The sequence below is a fragment of the Trichoplusia ni genome, chromosome 10 (assembly GCF_003590095.1).
Source record: "Trichoplusia ni isolate ovarian cell line Hi5 chromosome 10, tn1, whole genome shotgun sequence".
NCBI lineage: Eukaryota > Metazoa > Arthropoda > Insecta > Lepidoptera > Noctuidae > Trichoplusia > Trichoplusia ni.
In genome coordinates, this window is record NC_039487.1 from 408135 (window position 1) to 432962 (window position 24828).

The window sequence follows — 24828 nt, forward strand, 5'->3', positions numbered from 1 at the left end:
ACAAGTGTTTAGTACGACAAGTTGATACAATAAAATGATAAAACACCAAAAACTCAAAATCTAATTAAACAATTGAATTAATATTCTAAAGTAGATCGCATCTAACAACCTAGGTTTCAATTTAATCCGTTTCCGCTATTTGCGACGCCATCTTGAAGCGGCCATGTTGAATCCCGATCAATATTAATAATGCGCGGGCGCATAACTACGATCGTTTTATTGTTATTATTGGATATTGTTCCTGCCAAGGCTGTGTCCAAATTGGTGCGGTTCTGCCTTTAAAGTCGATGTTAACATCGACAATGACTTTACTTTTGTCGTCTTAAGGACAATGTGGCCCTTCATGGGGCTTCATCCTTATATTATGGCGCAATGATGTTTAAGGTAAAAGCACATGACTTCAATTGTGTGATAAAATAAATCTAGTTTACTTCCAGTATATAATGTTTTTTTTCATGAATACTTTTTAATGTAAAATACATTATTTCATTAGGTTAAACGCTTGGATGAACTCATAAACATACGTTATTACGAGTATCGACGTTACAGGCCCTAAAAACAATGACAACATGTTTCAAACACGTGATTTCAGTACACACATGTCAATTGTACGTCTGAAGTTATGTAATACAAGATTTGGGCAGGTTGCGACAACCATTATTAGAGACAACGGGAGAATAGAGAGTTAGATCGACATATCGATAACAAAACGTCTATACGTGTCACATGCCTAAACTTGACGTCGATAATTTATAACTGTCAACAGTTTCACTTCCCTAGAGCAGGGGTAAGGTACTGATTATCGTTCATTAGATTAAAAATAATATAATTATTGTAAAAAATAATAATTTTGTACAATAGTAATAATAAACAGTTGACTGCAAAGGGTAAAACGCGTTAATCTGCAATGCGCTGATTAAAACCTCACTGGTTAGCCGGAAAGTTTGAATCTAGGTAGTGAGTTAGTCCTACACTTCATTTGTACAAAATGATCTTTTACTTCATATAAATAACTCCCATATCTATTACTCAAAGTAAAAACTGAAACGCAACGCAAAAAAAACTACATTTTAATTTCGCCAACTAATATAAGACACAGGACAATCCCTTTTTAAGTTTTTATAAAGACATTAACACCGTTAAAAACAAGTTACAACACAACAAAAACACAGTACATAAACTGTCTTCTACTAACAAATAAATAAGGTCATATCATGAACCAAAAGTAATGTTTCCATTTACACCTTCCTTAATTGACCTCGCACTTTTTGCTATTAAAACCTTTTTACGCAAAAAGGTATAAAAAAAACATCAGATACGACTGAACTAGAATTGTTACGATTCTTTTATCAAAATAAAAAAAAAGAATATGCTCATAACAGTTAATGATTTAAACAGACGTTTCTTTTTTGTTTAAGTAGTTTATGAATCTACCAGCTTCTCCCAAATTCAGTCTGATATTATTGTCGGAGCGGGACAGCGTTATTCACGGCGAAGAGCGGTATCTCCTTCTCACAATTATTTACTTGAAGACGAGGTAGTAGGCCAAACCATGTGTTGTAAGATCATTCACTTATAATGTCAAAACCGGGAACGCAGCCGGATGGATCACTAAACTTTATGGCATTTACAATTTAGAGAGTACAACACATCTTTTTTCACGATATATTAACAGAGACAGTGCAGACAAACCTAGAAAGTCTTGAAAAATTCTTAAAAAGCTTGAAAAGGATTGAAAAATGTTCTACCGGAATAAAAACCTGATTTTGAGTTAGAATGCTTGTGGGGCATAGTTTATTTCTATGAGAACTTGTTTCTAATTACATTTAGAGTCTTAATAGTCACTGAACTTAACTTAGATTAGCGTATCGACTTATACTCAAAAACCTGAAAAATCATTTTGATTGACAATCGAACAGCGCATAATGATCAATGGAAATTACGTCACAATATCCTATAATATTAATATGACTTAAAACACGATACTATAAATAAAATAACAGTTAAAAATAGTAAAAGTAACAGTTATCTAAATCCAAATGAATGCATCCAATTACATGACTCGTTTTTATGACTATCGAAAACGTGTGATTGGGAATCAAATATCTTTCAAATCACGTCCGAAATTCTAAAAGTAGGGTAAACAGAACAATTTTTAAGACGTACCAGTTATCGTAGTATCGTTAGATCTGACCGGTACTCGAAGGTTGGACCACTCTTTGTATTAGTTTTCAGGGTTCCGTAAAAAAACGTACAAACCGTAACCTGTTAGTAAGACTCCATTGTATAAACGTCTGTCACCAAGCTGTGTTTTATTAACCGTAATAGGTGGAATAAATTTTAACAGATGAATATTTCTGTTGCCTCTATTAATAAAAAATAATCTTGATAGCATGAGTAGTCATATTATTTTCTGATTCTTCAATTTAGCTTATTCACACGGAACTCTCATCGTCTCAAGTCCGACTCGCTCTTGACCGGTTTTTAATAAGTAATTGTACACCCAAACCGAGTTACCAATTTCAACATGAATACACGTTTTTTTTTTCTCGCTCCGCTTCGAGCAATCTCGTTTTCTCGCAAATAGATCTAATATGTTGAATATCATTAATTTCATACCGACTTACTTGATCGATGCGTGTTACTTGCCGTGGTTTTTTTCTTATAATTATTTTTAAATTACAGCGTATTACGTCAATTCGACCAGAAAACGGAACGGTTTTTTTATCACCAAATTGGTTTACGCAAAATTTGATGTTTGAAGAATTTTTTTGGCCCTAATATGTTCCGTGTCAGCGCTGATTTTAGCTTCTATTTCATTATAAAAGTAATTTTATGTAATAATATAGAATTAATGACTAGACTACATTATCTAGCGTATATTTTATATTCGTGATGTATAATTTTACTCAATTTCGAAACGAACTTGTTTGGCCGTTAAGCTCACAGCATACTTTACTCACACGCGCTTTTTTTTGTTTCAGATGATGCACAGTTATTAGCTGATCTCGAAGACTGATTAAATTATTTATTTAGCCAATTAGGAAATGATAGATCCATGAAGTTTCTCCCCAGGTAACAAAAATTACTAATAATCAATTTTATTATTTCCAAACAATGAAGAGAAAATTTAAATTCAAAACATTCCACAGTATTCAGCTAATCTTATTGTCAACAAAAGACTATTGTTTCTTCTCAACACATTGTTTCAATTTAAATTGAACGAAAATGAATCACTGTTATGATTGGACGCTAAAATGTATTGAGTTCAATTTGATTGTTTATATAAAACTCATCGCGTTCGTTTGTCTTCGCAGGACGGACTCGTTTCAGGTTGTGGTCCTCGAAAGAGTCCAAATACTGCAATGACTACTGCGATGGCTGCGCACCAGGAATCTATCCACGAGAGACTCCAGCCCACGCCCGAGGAGCCGCTGTACCTGCACCATGAGGCGTCGTCGTGGCCCGAGTCCAACGACCACCAGGAGGAGCACAGCGCCGACATGTCCCCCTACTACAACATGCCAAAAAGAAACAAGAGGAAAAACTTCAAGCCCAGATGCGCTCCCAACACAACGGCCTTCTCTGACGACTCCAATGGAGCAAACTGTGACGACACAGGCAGCCCTATCAACGGAAACGATAGAACTACCCCCGAACAAGTGGGTGATGACGATAAGGATGATGGAAATTATGCTAAAATTGGCGTCAAAAACTTCAGTCTCCTAAAAGGAGGCGCAGTCGACCTTAGCAGAAGACTGAGCACAGACTCTAACGAAAACATAGACTCAAATTACCAAAATAGGTTACCTGAGGATAAGAAAGTAGATTCGTTTCAACATTCGTACATACATAGTTTACAAATAAACCAAGGCGCCGAGAGAGATCGGACCGTCCTGAACTTTAGTAATTTACAAAATAAGACGTTTTGTGCCAAAAATCCGTTCGCTATATCTCAACTTATAAAGACTAACTCTCCACCGAGAAGAAGGGATTCGGATTCAGATGAGGACAAAGGTCAGGATATAAATGCAAATGAGAGACTGGAAGAGAATCAGGAACAGATGGACACGACTGAGACGCAACAGAACGGTGACGCATCGAACGCTACCAACAGAATCTTACGAGATTACGCAATGAATACCATGAAAGAACTGCTTGGTATTTACGGCCTGTCTTCTAATGAAGTAGCTGATGCTATCAGTGGACAGATTAGAGCGTTAGAAGCATTGCAAGGTGAGTTAATTAGAAATAACTTCACACTCCCATAAAATTTATTAAAATAATCTTCTTAATTTTACGACAAACAATTTAACAACTTGTTTATATGGGTTTAATTTACTGTTTTTAGGAAAACCATTCACACAGTTGCCTTTGAGTTTGAAGAGGAGACATGACTCTGGTATGGAGGACGGGACTGATCGCAGTCTCAGGAGATCTTCATCAGCTACTGAAGATGAGGGATCAACTAATATCACACCACCGAAAACCCCTGACAATGACATCGAAGCTCAAAGGTATTTTAAAGCTTCAAAATTATTAGTAGTATTTATCACTATAAGTATGAAACTAATGTTGACGTTCCTTCCAGACAAAGAGCCTTACAAATAATAAACCAGCAGTCGATGAGACTGTTCAACAGATCTCAAGGTCAGGAAGAGGATGGGAGCGGATCTGATGATGGAGAGCAAACTCTTGACCTTAGCGTATCAAGAGATACTGATGGACAGGTAATTACTTGAACAAAACCTGACAACAAAAATATGCAAATTAAATAAAACAGTTTTATTCATCTACGTCATACGGTCGAATACGTATTTTTAGAATCGGCATCTTAAAAATACTGAACGAAGATTTATGTACGAACGAGTATTTAATAAAAAAAGAAATAAAACAACTCTACATATTTTCAAGTTCGAGGTAGATCGATGATATTTAGATTCTTTGGAATTGTTAATACACAATTTTTGTACGGGTTGGATTACAATAGATTCTTAAGTGAGATTGTGAGATAATACTTGTTTTTTAGGAACAATCGGCGACCTCGAGTGCCGCGAACAGTGTGTCGGAGTTTGAGCAACAAAACCTTCTGATGAGGAAGAATTTAGAAGATCTAGCCAATTTACAAATGCAGGTGTGTATTGTTAGATAATAAGCCTGTCTTTAACTATGTCAAGATTCTTGATGAATACGGACGAGATTGTGTAAATACCTACTATTGTTTTGCAAAACATTGATCCGAGGAATTATTAAAGTATTTTTTTTAATTCTGACCTCTGAAATAGACTGTATTGGATAATATTTACAAATTATAGCTATTCTTTGCAATGATTTGAGTAATTTATGTTTCATTTGAGATTCCAAGGTGGAATTTTTGTCAAAAATTACTTTCAAGGACATATTTTAGTGTTTTATAACTAATATTTGTGCTTATAAGGCGATTTTCAAATAGTAACACAATATTTGTAGCAAACGAAAGCAATATTTTATCAACAAACCGTCAAAATGACATTTCTACAATAAAAAAACTTCATTTAAATAAACAAACAAATTATGATCAGTTACTTAAAATCTTTTTGTTTTAGGGTTTCTTCCAAAAACAATCATCGATGGACGCAGACGACTCACAAGAGCGGAAATTGCAAGCAAGTGGTAAGTACCTAAATTAATTAAAACGACTGTTTAATTACCTCCTTGCATCATACCCAAAAATATACATAAGAATTTGATTGCAGTCTTTTTCGTTAAACCGGTATATTCAATTTTAGGATTGATTTTAGACTCAGTCATTTACACTAAAAATGTCAAATTATTTGAGTAATGATAGGACGCTAATTGATTGAATTTTGTAATACATTTCAATCAAAATGACGTTTTATTACCGAAAATGCATAATAATCTAGACAAAATTTTTCAAAAATCCATAAGAAACTAAAAGTGACAACTAGGAATAAAACCCACAATACTCAAGTCATTAACTGGTACTCAATTGCCCTTATCTTAACAAAGTCATAATGAAAACGATCATGCAATACGTAAACTGGGTCGTTTAGTACATTTTAGTTTTCACATCTGCTAAATGTCGCCGTGTCATAATTAAGTTAGCAATAATTAGCGGTTACAGATAGAAATATGTTAACTGTGAACTAAATATTATGACTAAACTGACACAAATGTAAACCATTACGTTTTTGAAGTTAAGGACGCAGTTTTAGGACACTTACTTTCTAGCGTCTTAATTAATTTCTTTAAAGCCACTTACGTGCAAGACAAGACTCATTTGGTGTCAAAAGGTGGCCATTTTCCTTATTAAATAAATTCAAGATTTCAATTTTGATAGATGGGCAGACTGATGGATTCTATAAAAAAAATCAAATAGCAAAAAACATAATTTTATTCCTAATAGCCTAGAAAAACGATAGATGTAAAATTGAAAATGTCCGAAAGTTATAACAACATTTCGAAGTAATTATGCAGCCGAAGTGTCTAAATGTAAGTTACCGCTCAATTTCTTTCAAAAACCACCTCATTATGAATACAAACAAGTGTTTAACTGTTTCATAATGAGATGCGTCTGTCAAATATAGGAAACAAACCTTCTGTATCCAAAAATCCGTCGCATTCTTACACAACCGCGTGAAAATTGACACTCCAGTAATTTATACAATGATCACCTATTTGGTACGTTTTTTTGTCTTAATTAACGATTCGAGACAAATATTTATTCTGAAGTACGATGAACCTCACTTGGTTGGTTCTATGATTTTACGATATTTGTGGACCGAGAAAGCTTGAGAAAATAAGTATTCGATGGATTTATGTTAATTACGAGATAATGATTGATTTTGACGCGCTCTTGAAGTTGTAAAGTGGGTTAATTTGTTTTTGAATACTGATGAAGGTAATTAGTGCTTTGTGTTTGACTAACTTGTTTTATGGTCATCCAAAACATTGAACCTTTACGCTGAATTGAATTGAATTTTGTCATCAGAGTTTTATTCCTTGTAATATCTTTTTATCTACATCCAACTGTAGGAATAATATGGGCCCATAATAGGTCCTTTTTATCATGAAATTGTCAATCTCAAACAATTTCGCTAGTAAATAATAATACTAACCATCAATTATTATCCCACCTCTAGCCAAAATCCTGTGCACATAATCATAACAACTGTGCATTATTTACCCTAGTTCCTTGTCGTTTTTTCGATTCCTGATTCCAATATGCAGAATCCAATTTCCCCCACAATTTTCCATCACTATTTATCAGTAATATCATAATTTAAAAAAAAAACATCTCTAACTGCAAAATCGTCACATCAGTACTTACCTATACGGGTGCATACAAAACTGATCCAAGTACAACTGTTTATTGGACATCATGACACAATTAACAATAACTTATTAACTTATATACCTATTACAAAATCGTCATAAGATTATGTTCATAAAGCCCAGTGTTCCCTACATCCCGTTCTCTGGTAATTGTAAAAACCTCGACTCACTAATCTATTCAATAAAGTCGTGTTCACTCAATTGAGCGAGGGAGCGCAGGGTGACACTAATAGACAATACGTCGCGTATAAACTACTGGGCACGTTGTGGCAGATTGTTGCTATTTTTAGGTGTTTTTTTATGTATTTTTCTTATAATCTTGCAATAGGATAAAGACTTTAAGAACGTAGTGAGAGGGTAGAGTTTAGGAAAACAAAAATGAAAGGAAAGGAGAGATTCGTTAATTGATAAAGTCATTTCTAATTTCCTAATTATATTAATATGAGACATATTAGACAAGGGATTAATATTGATCACTTGGCTTAAAAATGGCTTTTTTTTTAACATTATCAAATTATGACGAAAAAATTAAGACTACTTTTAACAACTCCTCAGCTTGAAAGAATTTAATCATTGTGACGTGCTAGAAACATTTAAGTCACATTCTCAAAACATCCAAACTCAGAATAAGCATTCGTGGATCACATAAGTATTTGTCCTTCGCGAGGATCGAACTCGTGACACATCGCGTACAGCAGGTTTAGTGGGATGATCAACGCTGGGTAGGTAATACATTCCTAAAGATTTCCCAACAAAACCTAGACCCGCTGAACCATCACAAAACAACCAATTGTAGATCCATTTTATCAACAGGGGGACTTCGTAAATAGACAAACACCGTTTCCCATTTACTTGTAATGGTTTAGTTTCAGCGCGTCCGGTTCGTCGCTGTTATTGTCGTGCGACTGTCGCAGCCGCTTGCGACATGATCGTCGCAAACGGGCCGCAGCATGGGAAGTGCGCTGTTAACTTTATTGTACGCTGATTATTGTAATATTATAATTAAAGTACGTGAATTAGGATTGAGATTAGAGCGATAATAGTATATACGTTTATTAAGACTGGTCTGTTAGTCTAGTGGTGAGTGGAAGTGAGTTCTATACCGGAGGTTGTAGGTTCGAGTCCAAACCAGGATAGATGTTTTTATGATGAACATGATCATGCGTTTTTGACTATTTGATTGAATTTCGAAATAGCGTGTAGGTATAGCTTAGTACGGAAAAAAATGAAATTAAAGCGAATCTCTAATATATGACAATCTGTTAATATCTGAATCATTTAATTGAAGTAAGTAACTTACTCTTGAATGATACAATACCTGTACAACAACAACCTGTGCTACAATTGTCAGCACATTTATGACAGTTGTAATTATTTTAGGTGAAAAGATTTTCTTTGAAACATAAAAGGAGTCCACACAGCTTATTAAAAGAATAAGGGGTGTTCTTTTTTCTTTATATAAAACGCACTTACACATAACATTAGTTGACAATTGAGTCGTAAATTTTCTCATTAATATTTTAAAACCTTAAGAATAAATTCAATGACAATTTATACAAATTAATGCCTGAGCACAGCTGAGACCGTTTGTAATAATACATTAACATAAGATTAAATTAAAAACATTATTATATCTATATAATTATTATTATATAAGTTGGAAGATTATGATTAATTTTAGTTATGGCGTAAGGTAACCATGGCAACCACTTGTTATTGGTGATAGCTATGACAATCGTCAGCCTCCTCTTAGGCTAAACTTTTATCAACTTGAAAAGATTCCACACATAATTAAACTGATTTAGAAACTACTTCTTATTGAAATGAAGGTATAAAGTTATCAAGCGTCTTGTGCCTTGTGTTAACTTTTCTGGTCATAACCCTAAGAAATTTTGTCTTATAAAAAAAGTAACTTTAATCCCTTAAGAAAGTCATCGTTTATTTAGACTTTTTATCTGTTATTACACTCCTTGTTACTCTACAACTATATTTTAATGAAATTTAAAATCAATGTTGATACATATCTGTTTGCACCTTTTAAAATTACTAGCGTGAACACTCAGATCCGCAAATAAAAGGAACAAAACAATAACAGAACTTTCGCATGAGATAGTCTCATTTTATATCTCAACTCATGAAATAAATTATATAAAAGTGACATCCGATTGTCCGATAATAATCATCGATTATATTATTTTTAACATCTTTCATCTCTTTCTTACGTAAAAGATTAGTATCTTGTATCTCACTCTAAACAAATTGTGTTAGTTGGAAATGTTCCCGAGGCGATAGAGTTATAATTTATACAGAAATTTGTTAATTATTGTAATTAAATGGCCGCGTTCGTGTTTCGTGGATATTTTATTGTTTAAATCAGATTGTTCGGTTGTTGAAATATTGGGTTCTATGGATAACTATGTGAAGGTTTTCTTTTAGTTAAAGCGTTTTTTTTTTAACTTTAAACTTTTGTACTTTTTAATTGATATTTTACGTGTGTATATTTGAAAATTAAATAAGAAAACATCTGAAAGCGTAGAATTTTAAATCAATTCAAATTAGAGTGTTATTTTTGTTTTTTTTTAACACGTAAACTTATAAGTCTCCGAATTTAAAAGAAAAGTTATATTATAAAAAAAATCATTATAACGTTGATCTCTTTTTAGGCACAAAGACATGAATATTGTTTAAACAGTACGGAACCACTTTTGTAAAACAAATTACGCTTAACTGGTTAAACAAAAGTACGTGATCATACGTATGTATGTTCTAATTTAGTCGAGATCGCTCGAAATCGATTAATTAATCGATTCAAATCGATTAGAGGTTGTACTCTAAATTAGATTTTGATCGAAATGATTTCTTTACATTAACTACACAATTCTTATATGGATTGCTCGTAAAAATGGTTTAATTTGACAAACTTGTTATTGTTAATTACTATCTTTTTTATTAACTAGTTAGCCACCGTATCCGGATTCATCTTTTGATGTCATACCGGCAATTTCGCGATCGGTTCAAAAATTTGCGGAAATCAGATCGAAGTAACATTAAAATTAAACTCATCTTATAATTACGATTAACTGTTACTAGTTAGAAGTTATTAAAATTGACGAATCCGATTATTTCCTGTTCAAAACTATGAAATTTATTAATTTATAACTCCAATTTATTGAGTTAAGTATAAAATTAAAACTGTTAAAGATTTTATGGGCAACGAGTTTTTGAGAAATAATTGCGATGACGGATGTGTTTTGGATGCTTTCAGATTTGCTAATTAATCTTATAAGTATGCCTTAATAGTTAATTAAAGGCCATATAAAATCAAACGGTTTTAGCCAAGTCATATAAGTCGACTAAAAGACATATTCCTTCACCAATATGCAAAACTCATACAAATAAAACCTAGATAGTTTTATAGTTTTCTAAATTCAGACTCTTATTTTCAAATCTTTACAATTTAGTTAAAGCTATCTCTTCTTAGCCAAGGTAATACTAGGTCACTTACTAGTACAGGTGATACTAGTTCATCCTAGTATCCTAATAAAATATCAGATAAATATACTACCTCCCCTTCTCCCACCTCTACATATACTCATGTATCTTAGCAACAGTACTCGTATCTAAAGGATATGAATCCTTCCGCTGCGCAGGACAGTGGATCCATTGAGAGGCACATGTGCATCACTGTTTGGTAATTAACATAGACTCTGCCTCTCGTATCCTCTCGAGAAAATGAACTATGGAGCCGATGTGCTAAAAAAATGCATGTGTTTTTTTCAGAGCAATTTGCGAATTTTTGGGATTCTGGTCATTAAAGTTTTCATAATATTGTTAGTTACGCATAATTAACGTTTTATTTTAACTTCATTGAATTATTGGTCTTGATACCATAACATTATTTTCTGAATATCGAAATTTACCCAAAAAGTTAGTTCCAAAAGATAAGTTTAATTCCGCTGCATCGTTAACAATACAGAAACAAGGACTCGCAACTTCGTTCCGAATATAAAACGAATCAGTCTCGTTTCATTCGTGCCATCTTAAATAAAACCTATCTAAAATTCTCGCGAAGGTCACAAGCAAAAAAAGAGGGTATGAATAAAAAAAAATCACACCTCCACGGATTTAATGCGCGTATAATTTCTTTGTGGCACCGCACAGAATGTGAGTAGACGTCATAAAATATGCATTTCTTCGGGTGCGTGTGCGCATCACACAGACGCGCGGGGCGGCTCGCGCATGCGCCGTACGCACGCGTATCTCCACGCACACAGGCGAGCGATCACAATAACTCAATCGCACTACATGCAGAGTCGCGTTTGCATATTCATTTGACTTTTGCAGTTTGTATCTTTGTATAGAATTATAATGCATAATATGACCCGGACAGGCCTTAGTGGTCCTTTTTATGTTATAAAAGGTAAAAGGTACCTTTACGGTACAGCTCTTTACTTTGCGTTGTCTATTTATTTCTTACCATTCCTGTAAGCACTTTAATGTTACAATCCATATTTCTTCAGTTAGAAGTTACATTATAAAGGTTTGTTGATTTTATGCTCGGTTTTTTGCTGGAGTTTAAATGACAATACTTAATCAACCTCTACAAGTTTATATTGTAAGGGAGTTTTGAGTAAAATGTTGAAATATATTGCAAGTTAAAACGCCTTGATAACTTGACGAAATGAAACGACCCAATTCAAATTCCACTATTGGAGAAAAATCCTCTCTCATATAATATACAGTCGTGTTCACGTTGCTAATTCAAATTTGGAATCAAAATAAAAGCAAAAAGGTTTTATTTCAAGTAGGCTCTACTTGCATGGTACCAAAATGTCATCCTGAGAGAGAACAATCGGAAATAATCTGTTTGAATGGATAACAATTCAAAAATGACGTTTACTTGAAAATATGAAGTAATCTGTAGTTGTCAGTTATACTAAATTAGCAAACAAGAGGTGTATTACAAATATTTCCGTGTATTAAACGAATGCTAATGTATAATTCATTGCATTGAATAATGACTCACACAATTTTAGAGAATCGCAAAATTAAATTAGCAAGCAATTCGGGTAATTTGCTTTTGACATTTCATATGCGAAATGTCCAATAAAATATTACCTTTTTCACCTTTTCTGGAAGAACTAAATGAGGTACCAAAAAATCCTGTCAGATTAAGATCAAAGCGCATCGTTCTTCATCAATTCTCACGTCTAGTACTGAGATAAGTGCGTCCATCAAAACAAAAACAGACAAGCACGAACAAAGTCACAATAATATACATAAAATGAAACTTTAAAATACGTAAACAAAACCTTTAAAATTATAAGTACTGTACCTATCTGTATCGTTTGTTTCCATCACTTCCATTAACTCCCACATGTTTTAGAATACTCATATGTGACGGTAAATGAACACGGTAAAGTAATTTAAATCGTTCAGAAGTTTAAATCGTCATCTCAGTAATATTATGATTTATTTAGAATGTCCTTTCATCTGCTAATAAATCATATTTAAGACCAACCGCCGCACTAATTGCAACTTTCAAGATTTTCACATTTCAACAAATAATTTATGTTGACTGTCTGTTTGTATGTTTAGTTAACACATTGGCACTGTTAGTAATTACTTCGATTCTAAATACTAATTGGTCTTGTAGTCATTCATTATGAAAATTGTTTCAAAATTTAGTTGTGATCAGAAATGCAAACCGAGGGAAATAAAATAATATATATAATAATAAATACTTTTAATAAAGATGATACTTTAATATCATATTCAAAACTTTCGAACACCTTACAATGAAGAGCTTTTTAAGCTCTTCATTGTAAGGTAACCGAAAGTTACACAAAACGAAATCGAATCCCAACTAATTCTCAAACGATATCTCAAAACCGAAACAAAATTTCCAAAGATTTATTACAATCTTGATATTTTAAATCGATAATGAGATCCATAAAGTAAAGATAATACATACGAATCGTACCTGCATGGAGCACTCGATATCACCTGCTCGGAAACAAAAAGAATCGATATAAAATCGAGCAAAAAGTATCGATTATCGCCGCATTAATCCACATAATCGATCCACGATGTCGACCGTCGGTGCTCGTCTATCCATCATGACTTGCCCCCTTTATGTTCTTAGTTTTTAATTTATTTTCTTTTTCTTTCAATTAGTGTTTGTTTATGTAGTGAGGTAGGCCACCTTGAGGTGAAGTAATTGTCGTTATTTACAATGGAGCTTCGCTATTTGAAGTATTCAGTGGTACAATGTCGGAATACTACTTCATTTTCATTTACTTCTTCAAGTTTTTAAATAATTTTAGCTTCGGAATATTGTTGGTTATGTATTTTAAAATTTTATCTTATCGTCTTACAGTTAAGTGTGATTTTTGTTTGTCTTAAGTCAGTCAAGAATATCGATAATTCTGGCCAGAGTGGCCAGACATCATTATTCTAATAATGACCCGTTTTTCTTTATATATCGTGTGACCGCATCGCATTGACATTTAGAATATAAAAATATTCTATTCGCAAGCCAATTACCTATTTTGTATTTTAAACCACGCCCCTCAGATTAGACCAGTCGTGTATCGAGAAAATGTTATTCACGCATACGACGTTCCTTCTTTGCTACAAAAAAGAACACATTGATACATAATTTTCGGGCTTGACGTAAAAAAGTTGTGTAATTTGTGTTAAAAGCTTATAAATCAATGTTAGTTCATTAACATCTCGAAACAAAAGTTAAAACAACAGAAATCTATGTCAAAGCTTTCTTAAAACAAAAAACGTCCGCTCTAATTGACTGCTCGTACAAAACTAAAAACAAAACTGTATACCATCAAGTGAGACAGAGTAAACAGAACAAAACCAAACAAGATCATGCGGAATCATTTACTCCAATCAGCGCGTGCGCCGGTCGACGGAGATGGCCGAACAAAGACGAAGATGCACAGCCCAGTATAATGTGATCATGGCGTGCTCAATCTCTTGCTATCGACATAGACATTGTTAGGCCGCTCGCAACGCCTGTAGGTATAAATTAAATACCAATAGCGTAGGAGGCATTTAAAATTAAAAATGATTCTAAGAGAGATCGAATAAACTAACGAATAGACGATGATTAGCTTAATGAAGAATAAGACTTGCTATATGCGGAAGTGTTACTTAATAACACCATAACAGCACACGCTACAAACACAATCGAAGCAAAGATTTAATAAAAGATAAGAAATATCATCGCAATATCTATCTATAAACAAATCAACGTGTAAAAGCGAACGTCATCCGGCGTTACAAAGCACATAAAATTGCCATCAACAAACGTAATACGAACAAGTGATCGCCGGTGCAACATATCTAGATCCCTTATCGATCGATGGATCCCGATTTGATCTACGCATGCGTACGTTCATAATTATCTCGGCTCTTTCATCCGCCGACTTAACTTTACGACCGCCTGGTCCGTGTAAACGTCTGAAATCATATTGGCAAGTAATTAATGATCATTACTAACTTTAATATGGACAATTAACTACACTGTACACAATACATGGCAATTATAATATAACTGATGGTCTTCGTCTAACGTTTAAATTCAACATTCTTGCTTCTGTGATTGACAACTCTTTGTTATATTGTTAGATGTGGACCGAAAATGAAACCTTGGGAAACCCCGAGAATTTTTTCATTTATCATCCTAACAAATCATGAGGAAAATCAAACTTTGGAATAAATTACGGAGAAATCGCGTAACAATAACTAAAATAACAAAGAAAGATTTGGAGATACCAAACGATAAGAATTTAAGAAAAATAATTCCATCTGTTACTATAGAAAAACATTTAAAATTATTTTCAATGTTGCACCTACAATACCCAGAGATCCTTGGAAAAATAAAACTAGACGCGTAGGCCCCTTATCCGTACATCTTGAAACGAAATATTGTAATAAAAAGTACTTAGATATGACAAACGTGTTATTCATGTTTTAAAATAATTTAACATTCGATTTTGAAACGTAATTCTCAGACATAAAGGTTAAAGTTGGCTACAAAATGCCTTTTCAACAGAACACTTAAATTGGTCATCAATTGACGTAACGCTACAAGGAATGATATGATTCATCGCGTTTCTATACAAATTGGGATGAAGATTCATATTTTTATTCAATTAGATATGCGGGAACTTCCATATGTGTACGTATTCAATATCATTCCTTATCGATGACCGTACGTAAGTATTTCATCTTCTGTTTTTGTGACTGTTCATATTTTAAGCCACAAAACAAGTCTTCGACATCATAACTTGTTAATAAGCTTAAGAATTCTAAGTAGATACTTATACATAGATGATCTCGTGTATGTCAATAGTCAGATCTTTGTCCGTACGTACACCCATCGCCCCGCCTCATTACCTCCTATACGATACAGCCTCACTTAAATGTACTATCACATTGACCACACGGCCCAACTTAACTTGATCTCTCGTTTCAATAAAAACATTAATAAAGTAATCAACATTACATATCAGGTTAAGCTGGACACGTATTCCCAAAGATGTTTCGAATTTGCAGTCGAACAAAACAAGTTTTTCCTTACACGGTTTGAATAAAGTTGAAATTCATACAACAATCGTAGCGAGCCGGCAAATGGTGGCAAACACACATGAATTGGTGTGTGTGTAGTAACCGCATTTACATTTTAGACATACTTGCAGAGAGTAAATGTCAATTTAGATGGAAGACGGGTACTGATGCAAGAAATTGATGCAGTTATTGAACTCTTGCACGATGATCTGATTGTCGATGTGAAGACAATGGAATAATTAATGGGAGATATCATATGCGTTATGAAAGTACACTAACATTTTTAATTTGTGAAATGATTGGTGATCGACGATTGTAAAAAATGTTTTGAGACTAGATTGATTATTAGACATTTATTACAGCAGTTCGTTTAATTTAGATTCAAGTACAAGTCGAGCGATACCCAAAAGCAAAGATTATAAATCAATCGCCTAATTTATTATTCATAAATATTGAAACCAGTACAAAGGAAGACAAAAAACAGCTGCCAATCACAAAAAATAATTTTAAAGTAATTCTAGGAAACAATTTTAAATCCCATATTTGATTGATCTCAAATATTTCGAAACTATATTCAACAAACAACACTCTAAAATCGGCCACACAAATCCGTTTATCTAAATCTTAAGTGACATTTTAATTTCAATTAGTCATAGAACTGTAAATGGGAACCGAAAACGTACTGTAGTGACATTTATTCGTTTTCCACTTAACTAAATGCCAAGGAAGGATTATGTGGATTCCCAAGCCTTCTTAGGTCACAGCTGTCTCAAGAAATTTAAAAATTATGGATTGCTCTCACGTACCGAATGTTCTGTATTTATATTATCTCGATAACGAAGGCAAATGGAATTTAGTAAGTTTGCTACAAGAGAAATGAAAGCAGTTTTTTTCTTAACTTCAGTACCATCAGTCAGTTACTCATCAGTCGATGATACGGCTAAACGAGGGGCGTTCGAAACAATTTATCAAAACATACCAAGCTCGTGAAGCAAGTTATCTCAAAACGTTTCTTTAAAAGGCTACTGCATAAACCTCAAGTGCTTGGAAATGAGTAATGCAAATTACTTTAATAGTTTCGAAGATAAAGCAAGCAATGTGTTTCGCTCATCCGTCGGAACTCTAGAAACGTGTGAATTATATCGATTTCGTTGTTTATTTTTTACCAACGCTCAGTTGTGGCTTTGTTGTTTTTTTCATTTGTACCGTCATGATTATTTCTGGAGTCGCACGTTGATCCGTATAGTCATTATGTACATTTATATCCACTTTGTCTGTTTATTTAACATCCTGATCTAAAAAAAATAGTTCTAGTAAGACCGGAGCGAATCTGTTTTATGGATCGAATGAAAATCAATTTTACAGTTTCAGTAGTGTATATTTACTAGTTGCATTTTAAAGTAAACTTATTGAATTTAATATTTCTACTTTTCATTTAAATTCAGAGATAATTTGCCTTTAATTTTGTTGGATGATTGGTGATACTTCAAAATACTTTCACGACAATGAATTTGTCAATAAGTTCTTTGTCAACTGCAATCAAATTCAAAAGGAAGTCCCCACCCAATTTCCTTGGAATCATAAATCCCAATACTAAGAACTTTCGATCACTCGTGGTTCCGTTGAACGAGTTCAAAACCCCATTATGTAGGACATTATGAGGAGCCATTGTTTCGGCTGAATGAACCGGCACAATATCTTACGAAATTTCCTAAAAAACCTACCACCGTATTATGGATGTTTATTATGTCGGTACTTATCTGATTCGAACACCCATTGTCTTTTTGGTACCATCGCTATTCGAAATTTTAAGGCGCCACGTACATTTTTAATATTCCGTCGGTACAGCATTTATATGGGCAATGTTAATTAAGAATAACTCTTCGTCAATGATGTTTGAGTTATGAGAATTGTTTAAGATATAAAGTTTATTGACAGACAGTAACATCGTATCTACGATCTCATTTTAGAGACCTAGATTCATCTGAAAGATAGAAATCAATTCCTTTTTTTGCTGCAGACCAAATTAATTTGCCTAAAACCATGTTAACGGGATACTACTTTTTATCGGCTCCAATCGTGTTTGTAATACACTTTAGTTTGATCCAAACTTGCTTCAATTATAACTGTGTTAAGCTTATAATTAAAATGATGAATAGTTCCGTGCTATCGAAAAGTGATGGATTTGCTACATTTCTCATCTTTACTGATCTAGTTTCTTATTTTATTACTATTTCGTGTTGTATAAATTTTCTTTCCTATCACATCCGCTTTATAATGCACTGTTTTCGTTAACTATCTTATAACTATCTAAACTTTAATCTCCATAAATTAAGGCAATAAACACGACGTACAATTGTTTTTCTATATTCGCACTATCGCTAACAAATCGTGAGCTATTAACTACGGTTACATCCGAGTGTGTTAGGGCTGCTATATCGAGTTCTATTTTACTGACAACATCATTAGCTACTACTATACCATCTATAATGTAAAATTACCTAATAGAATCTGGAAAACATTTGCTGTTATCTACTTCTTCATTATCAAAATTGTTTGTTTTATTACTAAAGATTTTTGATTATTTGAAATGTTTTACCAAAATCCCTTTTTTAAAGGTACTCTTTTTAAAGTTTCACCATCTACAAATTTCTTAAACTTTTCCAACATTTTGCCAACCCTAAACATTAGAATATGTGTTCCCTCATTCATTAATAATAACCTGCTCTCACTAAACCCCATCCGTTATTACAATCACGATTCATGCACGACTTATGTAACACACCAAATTATCTAGGTACATGTTAACATCCATTGTGTTTTCAACTCTAATCTACATAAGTATAGGTATTAATTCGTCTTTCAAAAACGATTTTGTAAAAAAGGCGACGGTATTTCGACATCAACGTCTCAAGTTTAATTCTCTTTAAAACTTTACACGCGAGTTTTCAATACAATACATACGTTTACGTCTTGTAATGTTGTGTGATAAAGTGTTAACTAGAAATGGGAAAGAGACAATGGACAAGAATTTTTGACAGTCGGAAATATAAGTCATGGTCCAAATTTCTTGGTTAAAATATATTTTTGTTTGACGAAACAGAATTCTTCAAAAGACTTTCTCATAAATATAAAACATTTTATATTTCTAATTCCTAATCGACCATTTATTTTATTTGCAAGATCGCGAACTAATTTAGCAAGCACATTTAAACTTAATCTTAACCGTAACATCAATATGAAACGCTTCGATTTCCCAAATAAAAATTTCAACGTGTTAAACATTCGATTCTCGGTCCACACATTCGTTTCTATTTAAAAGATAAGATCTTGTGTGGTGTAAAAAAACGAATCGATACACAAAAACAGTTTCGTGCAGGAGTGTACATAGACGGAGAGTCAACGATCACTCACAATGGGCCGCTCCGCAGTGACTAGGAGAAAACATTGATTAATTACCATAATAATTTATTTGATACTCCAAAACTTGATACGGGGAGGGGCCGTTACACAACCCGCCCGACGTTTAAGTTGTTTTTAAACTAAAAACTTCTAACTATCGAGTGTGTAACGCAAACGCGTACGATAACGAAGTAAAAGACTCGCTAGTTTTAAAATATGATGAAAACAGCATTGTTCGTTTGAATATGATGCATGGAGGTGATTTGGCTGTTCCAAACAAAAGAATAAGTTTGACGGAAAAGGAATGGTTGAATATATCGTTAGTTATGATTGTTTCGATATATTAGCATAATACAGTTTTTTGTTTTGTATCAACATGTTTTTTCTTTTTTGTTTAGGATTGCTTTCGGCGTTGAACCACTTGGACCAGGCGAGGAAGAATTCTTTGCATACAACGGTCGATTACTCTAGATACGTTAAGAGGTATTACTACTGAACTTATTTTTTTAATAATTTACCTGTCACTTTTTATGTTCAACTAAGCGAGAATTGTTCGTGATCATTTCGGATTATTAAATTGTTATCAGGAGTCATGGTGAGGTGTGTTTTTTGCTTGACTACATTTGGATATAATTTATGTAATGGTTTTAATTGCTGATATATGATTTGGTCTGATTTTATCTCGGAGAAAAGGTTTCTAAGCCGAAATAAGATTAATAATTTAATATCTTTCACGAACGATTTCATTCTTATTACCCATCGATTATCTATAGTTATCTTTATAGTTTTGTCTGATTGTTAACTCGATATTTTAATTTCTATAGGTACAGTTCGACTCTAGAATGTGGCTCATCGTACTGCAAGGATCTTGGGTACCGGGAACACTTCCACTGCATGGACTGCACCGGCAGGGTCTTCTGCAAGAAAGAAGAGATGATCAGGCACTTCAAGGTCAGTTTCAATATCACCATCCTTATTATTCATTGCTCCGTGTCAGTGTCCCGTAACACTGTACTCTTTAATATTAATTCATAATTCTTATTGTGGTAGAATTGTCCGATTTAAAAGTTTTGCTATTTGCTCTTTCTAATCATTATCATTTTCAACCACAGTCAATACATATTTGTTTAATTATAAATTTTATAGTTATGGTCATGATGACTGATAGTTTTAATATCAGTTTAAATATTTTTTTAACCATAACCACTGTCTTAGTCATCAGCACCTTAAATAATATCTTCCTTCTGCAGTGGCACAAGAAACGCGACGAATCTTTAGCTCATGGCTTCATGAGGTATTCTCCTCTGGATGACTGCTCTGAAAGGTTCACCGACTGCCCTCACAACCGCAGCCAGACCCATTACCACTGCATTCAAGATGGCTGCGATAAGGTAAGATAATTAACATACTTAAAATACTTTTGGGCATCTTTCTCTATTTAAGATTCCTTCTAAGACAATTATTATTTGCTTCATTCATTGTTTAATCAACGTCATGGAAAAAAAGTTTATCCGTAAAGTTACTGCATTAAATCTGCTTAATATTTGTCTTAGCACTAATCTTTATGAATCGATGCCTCGATCGCAGTAAAACTTTAAGTACAAAGCCAGGATGCTGTTTCCTCCCGATTGCAATTGTGATTAGCAGATGTGCTTCTTCTACTCAGGATGTTACTTGATTTATTAGTTTCTTTATGTTTACAATGACTACATTTTCTAGTACTCATTTATCAATTTAATTCAATGTGTCATCAATTACGGTTGATTTGTCTTTACCAGTTTTTGCATTGTGCAGTAAAATATAAGGTCAGGATAAAGTTATTAGGTTTTTTGTTTCATTTCATTCGGCGTGTACTTATTACTTGGAATTGTTTTTTAAACTGGTGTAGTGCATAAGTTATGTTGCGTTATTAGTCAGTAGTTAATATAATTCCATTAACTAATCCTCTTATTAACGAAGTTGATTTCGTCTTTAACTTCAAGTTTCGCTACACGGTGGTCAGTAGCAAGAATTGTAACTTTCTCAAAAAAATCATCATCTTTAACTTGCAAACAAAAGCTGATATATTCAAATCCCTCATTAACAATTCTAGAACTTCATAATTAGCAAGATCTTGACCGTAATCACCCGTTCCAGTAAGAATCGTGCAGAAATTATACGCCTTTTTTCTTTTTATTTCTTGGAACGAATGATATGCTTTTTTGTCAGTACCTTCATACATTGTTACATTTATAAGTACATTACTACTTATCATTAGCTTGTACTAGAATCAAACTAATTGATACCATTTCTACAAATTCATTTCGTATTCAGTTGTGTAATTAATATTTGAACCGTCTATTCATGCGATACTATTTTGTTATTATCTACGAGCCTTTGGACTTTTTACAAACAAGTGAACTTAATGTTTATAATGAAAGTTGTCCAATTAATATTTCTAAGAACCCCTTTGTATAATAAGTGTTGATTTTTACTTGTTTCTGTATAAAGTAATTCAGATTTGAAGCTTCCAGCTGTGATAATTCAAAGCAGTGATGGGATATTAAACATGATCTCCCTAAAGTCATGCTTGACGTAACTCATGTTTAATCAAGTGTAGCGTTTAGTAATAGAACAATTTGCAATATATGAATCATAATTCAATTGAATAGAGCATTTCTTTATCATAGAAATAAAATCTCGTTTCGAATTTTTCGTAACCACAATCCCAAATTCAAAATCAGTACCGATATAACTTTGCACCTAATTTAACCTCCTTTCCCTTTTCAGGTATACATATCAACATCTGACGTGCAAATGCACGCTAACTACCACCGAAAGGACTCCGCGATTCTCCAAGAAGGTTTCCAGAGGTTCAGGGCCACTGAGAGTTGTGCTGCTCCTCACTGCGTCTTCGCCGGCCAGCGGACCACGCACTTCCACTGCAGAAGACCCGGATGCACATACACCTTCAAAAACAAGGCCGATATGGGTGCGTAGATACAAGAATTGTTTTAAAATGCACAAATTGTAAAACACAATAGTGTTATGACTCGTTAAAAGAATCATTCAATTAAACAAACACGGCTCAATACTTTGATTCGTTCTTAGAAAAACATCTGAAATAAATATTTTGATTGTTGCAACTTTGTAGGGTTTGATGATTTTAAAACAATGTGTTTCTCATAACATTTGTTTCTTTGCAGAGAAACATAAAACTTATCATATAAAAGATGAGGCGCTTTCTAAGGATGGCTTTAAGAAGTACATGAAGAATGAAGCCTGTCCTTACCGCGACTGCCGGTTCAGCAAGACCTGCAACCATATCCACTGCATCAGACCGCATTGCAACTATGTCCTGCACTCCAGCAGCCAGATCTTCACTCATAAGAGGAAGCATGAGAGGAAGGAACAGGAAATGAGTTTCGGGTAAGTATTTTGTTGATATCATCGACATTGGGTAAAATTGGCAACAACATTTTAAGTTGGCTCGAATTTAAAGTATATGAAGATGCACGATCAGTCGGTATCGCGACCATGAGCCAAACAAGGCAGTATAGCTAATAAACACATAATTCAAATTACTCTGCAAGTATCGCACATATATATTCCGAACACACACTGAATCATGAATGACATGGTCACAAAATCTGAGTCAGTTTCAATTGGCTACGTTCACAGAATTACATTAAACTAATTGATATTTATTCCATCAGGCTACCTACTTCGGTGATCCAAAGTGCCTTAATGCAGCAAGGAGCTGATCTGAGCATGTACTCCCCTGGGGGAAACCTTCACATTGATGATGATATGTCCAATCCCATGATGGACTCGGACTACCCGCATCCATTCGTAAGTACCAATTTTACACTTACTCAAATTAATGAAGATATTATGATCGTGAGATGACGTGGCACGATCGTAATTGAAAGATTTTACGCCACTTATGTTGTATTAACACTAATAGAGCAATATTATGATTTGGAGCGGAATAATTTAAATGGGCTTTTTTACAGAACCCTGCGTTAGTTGAAGAGGTATCTAGAAAGTACATAGAAACCTTTAATGGAGGTAAAGAGGCTGAAGACAAGTGCAGTAAATGTAGCGCTTTTAATAAGCACTATCATTGCTTAGCTGATGGCTGCAAAATGGCTCATAGGTAAGTTTTCCTTCACTATATAACTTCCCAAGAAACTTTAACCTTATTATGTAGTCAAAAATTCTTAAATTCTAAAACTACTTTTCCTCTTCACAGTTGTCACACCACAATGGTGAAACACGTAATGGAGCACGAGCAACAGAACCAGGTGACCGACGCCTACTTCGTTACATACACGCGCAACAACCCATGCACGAACTCAGCGTGCCAACACATCAGAGACATCACGCATTACCACTGCACCTGGGAGAACTGCGGGGCAGTCATCCTGTCATCCGAAGAGCATCCATTCAGACGCCTTGAGCATCATCGCCAGCATGCGATATTGAGCCCTATGTCTCCAAACTTAGCGTCTAGATTTGCTCCGAACTTCACACCACAACTGTCGGCTCAGCTGCATCCTAATATGGCAGCGCAACTTGGTCAGGTACCAAACCTGCCAAACCTTCCACCGAACTTGGCGCAGCTGGCTCAAATGGCACCAAGTTTGACGTCACAGTTGACTCCTAACTTGCAAGCTCAATTAAATCTAGGACCGAGTCCTGGAGTTGTTCCACAACAGGTCAACCCGTCAAGTTCGTTGGATGAAATGTTCAGTAGAAAGAGGGGAAGACCCCCAAAGAACAGAGTTGTTGAAGTCTGGACTGGAAATGAGACTCCTCAAGCCATATTCACGTCGTTCAAATTACCTAAGAGTAACCAATTACCGCCTGTTGCACCATCTCCTGTCATTCCAACGATTGAGGAATTCCCTGTAAGTATAACTGTAGTACCTACCTATACATTTTTAAGCAACACAATTCTATCTCGAGAAAAAATACTCAATATCGTTTGTTTCCACAGCGCATCAAGTTCCAACACTTCGAAGTGTTCACAAGCATGGACACCTGCTCATCCTCCTACCCTGGCTGTCAGCTCCGCATGACTAGACTACATCTCCACTGCTTCAACTGCAGCTTCGCTGGAGAAACTCACGTCATCATGGAGACTCACATGAGGGAAGCGCATGGCGTCAGCCCACTTGTAGAGGGCTTCGACCACTTCTCCTCCTTCGACCAATGTGGTGGAAAGAGCTGCTTCAAGAACCAGTTGAGGTCACATTTCCACTGCGCTCAAGGAAATAATTGCCCAGCAATTTTGACTCAATATTCAGCATTGGCGACGCATAAGCATGGAAGGGGAACTCCAGTTATTAAGAGTGAAACGGAACAAGAGAGGCAGTTTGAAGAAGCTAAAGATTATTCTTTGAAGGAAAGGGGATCAGTTGATAGCGTTGGTTCTATGAAGGAGCCTAATGAGTCGTTCACACCAACAAACTTCTCTATCAAGAGTGAGTTTGAAAGAGAACAAGATAGCGTGTCCGG

At 34.4% G+C, this 24828-nt stretch overlaps 1 protein-coding gene across 8 annotated transcripts in view; it reads left to right on the forward strand.

Moving 5' to 3' along the window:
• The window catches only part of LOC113497855 (zinc finger protein castor homolog 1-like), a 76243-nt gene that overhangs the window by 47206 nt on the left and 4209 nt on the right, over nucleotides 1-24828 (forward strand). For 7 of the 8 annotated variants that reach the window (XM_026877602.1, XM_026877604.1, XM_026877605.1 and 4 more), the window contains 15 exons: nucleotides 2985-3075; nucleotides 3318-4236; nucleotides 4352-4517; nucleotides 4592-4730; nucleotides 5030-5134; nucleotides 5586-5652; nucleotides 19725-19809; nucleotides 20151-20277; nucleotides 20577-20717; nucleotides 22096-22297; nucleotides 22512-22734; nucleotides 23022-23157; nucleotides 23322-23464; nucleotides 23561-24218; nucleotides 24308-24827. In XM_026877602.1, the coding sequence (XP_026733403.1) occupies nucleotides 3366-4236; nucleotides 4352-4517; nucleotides 4592-4730; nucleotides 5030-5134; nucleotides 5586-5652; nucleotides 19725-19809; nucleotides 20151-20277; nucleotides 20577-20717; nucleotides 22096-22297; nucleotides 22512-22734; nucleotides 23022-23157; nucleotides 23322-23464; nucleotides 23561-24218; nucleotides 24308-24827 (3583 nt within the window). In that variant the 5' untranslated portion in view covers nucleotides 2985-3075; nucleotides 3318-3365. The remainder of the gene's footprint in view (nucleotides 1-2984; nucleotides 3076-3317; nucleotides 4237-4351; nucleotides 4518-4591; nucleotides 4731-5029; nucleotides 5135-5585; nucleotides 5653-19724; nucleotides 19810-20150; nucleotides 20278-20576; nucleotides 20718-22095; nucleotides 22298-22511; nucleotides 22735-23021; nucleotides 23158-23321; nucleotides 23465-23560; nucleotides 24219-24307; nucleotide 24828) is intronic. The other variant, XM_026877608.1, reaches the window with a different exon arrangement.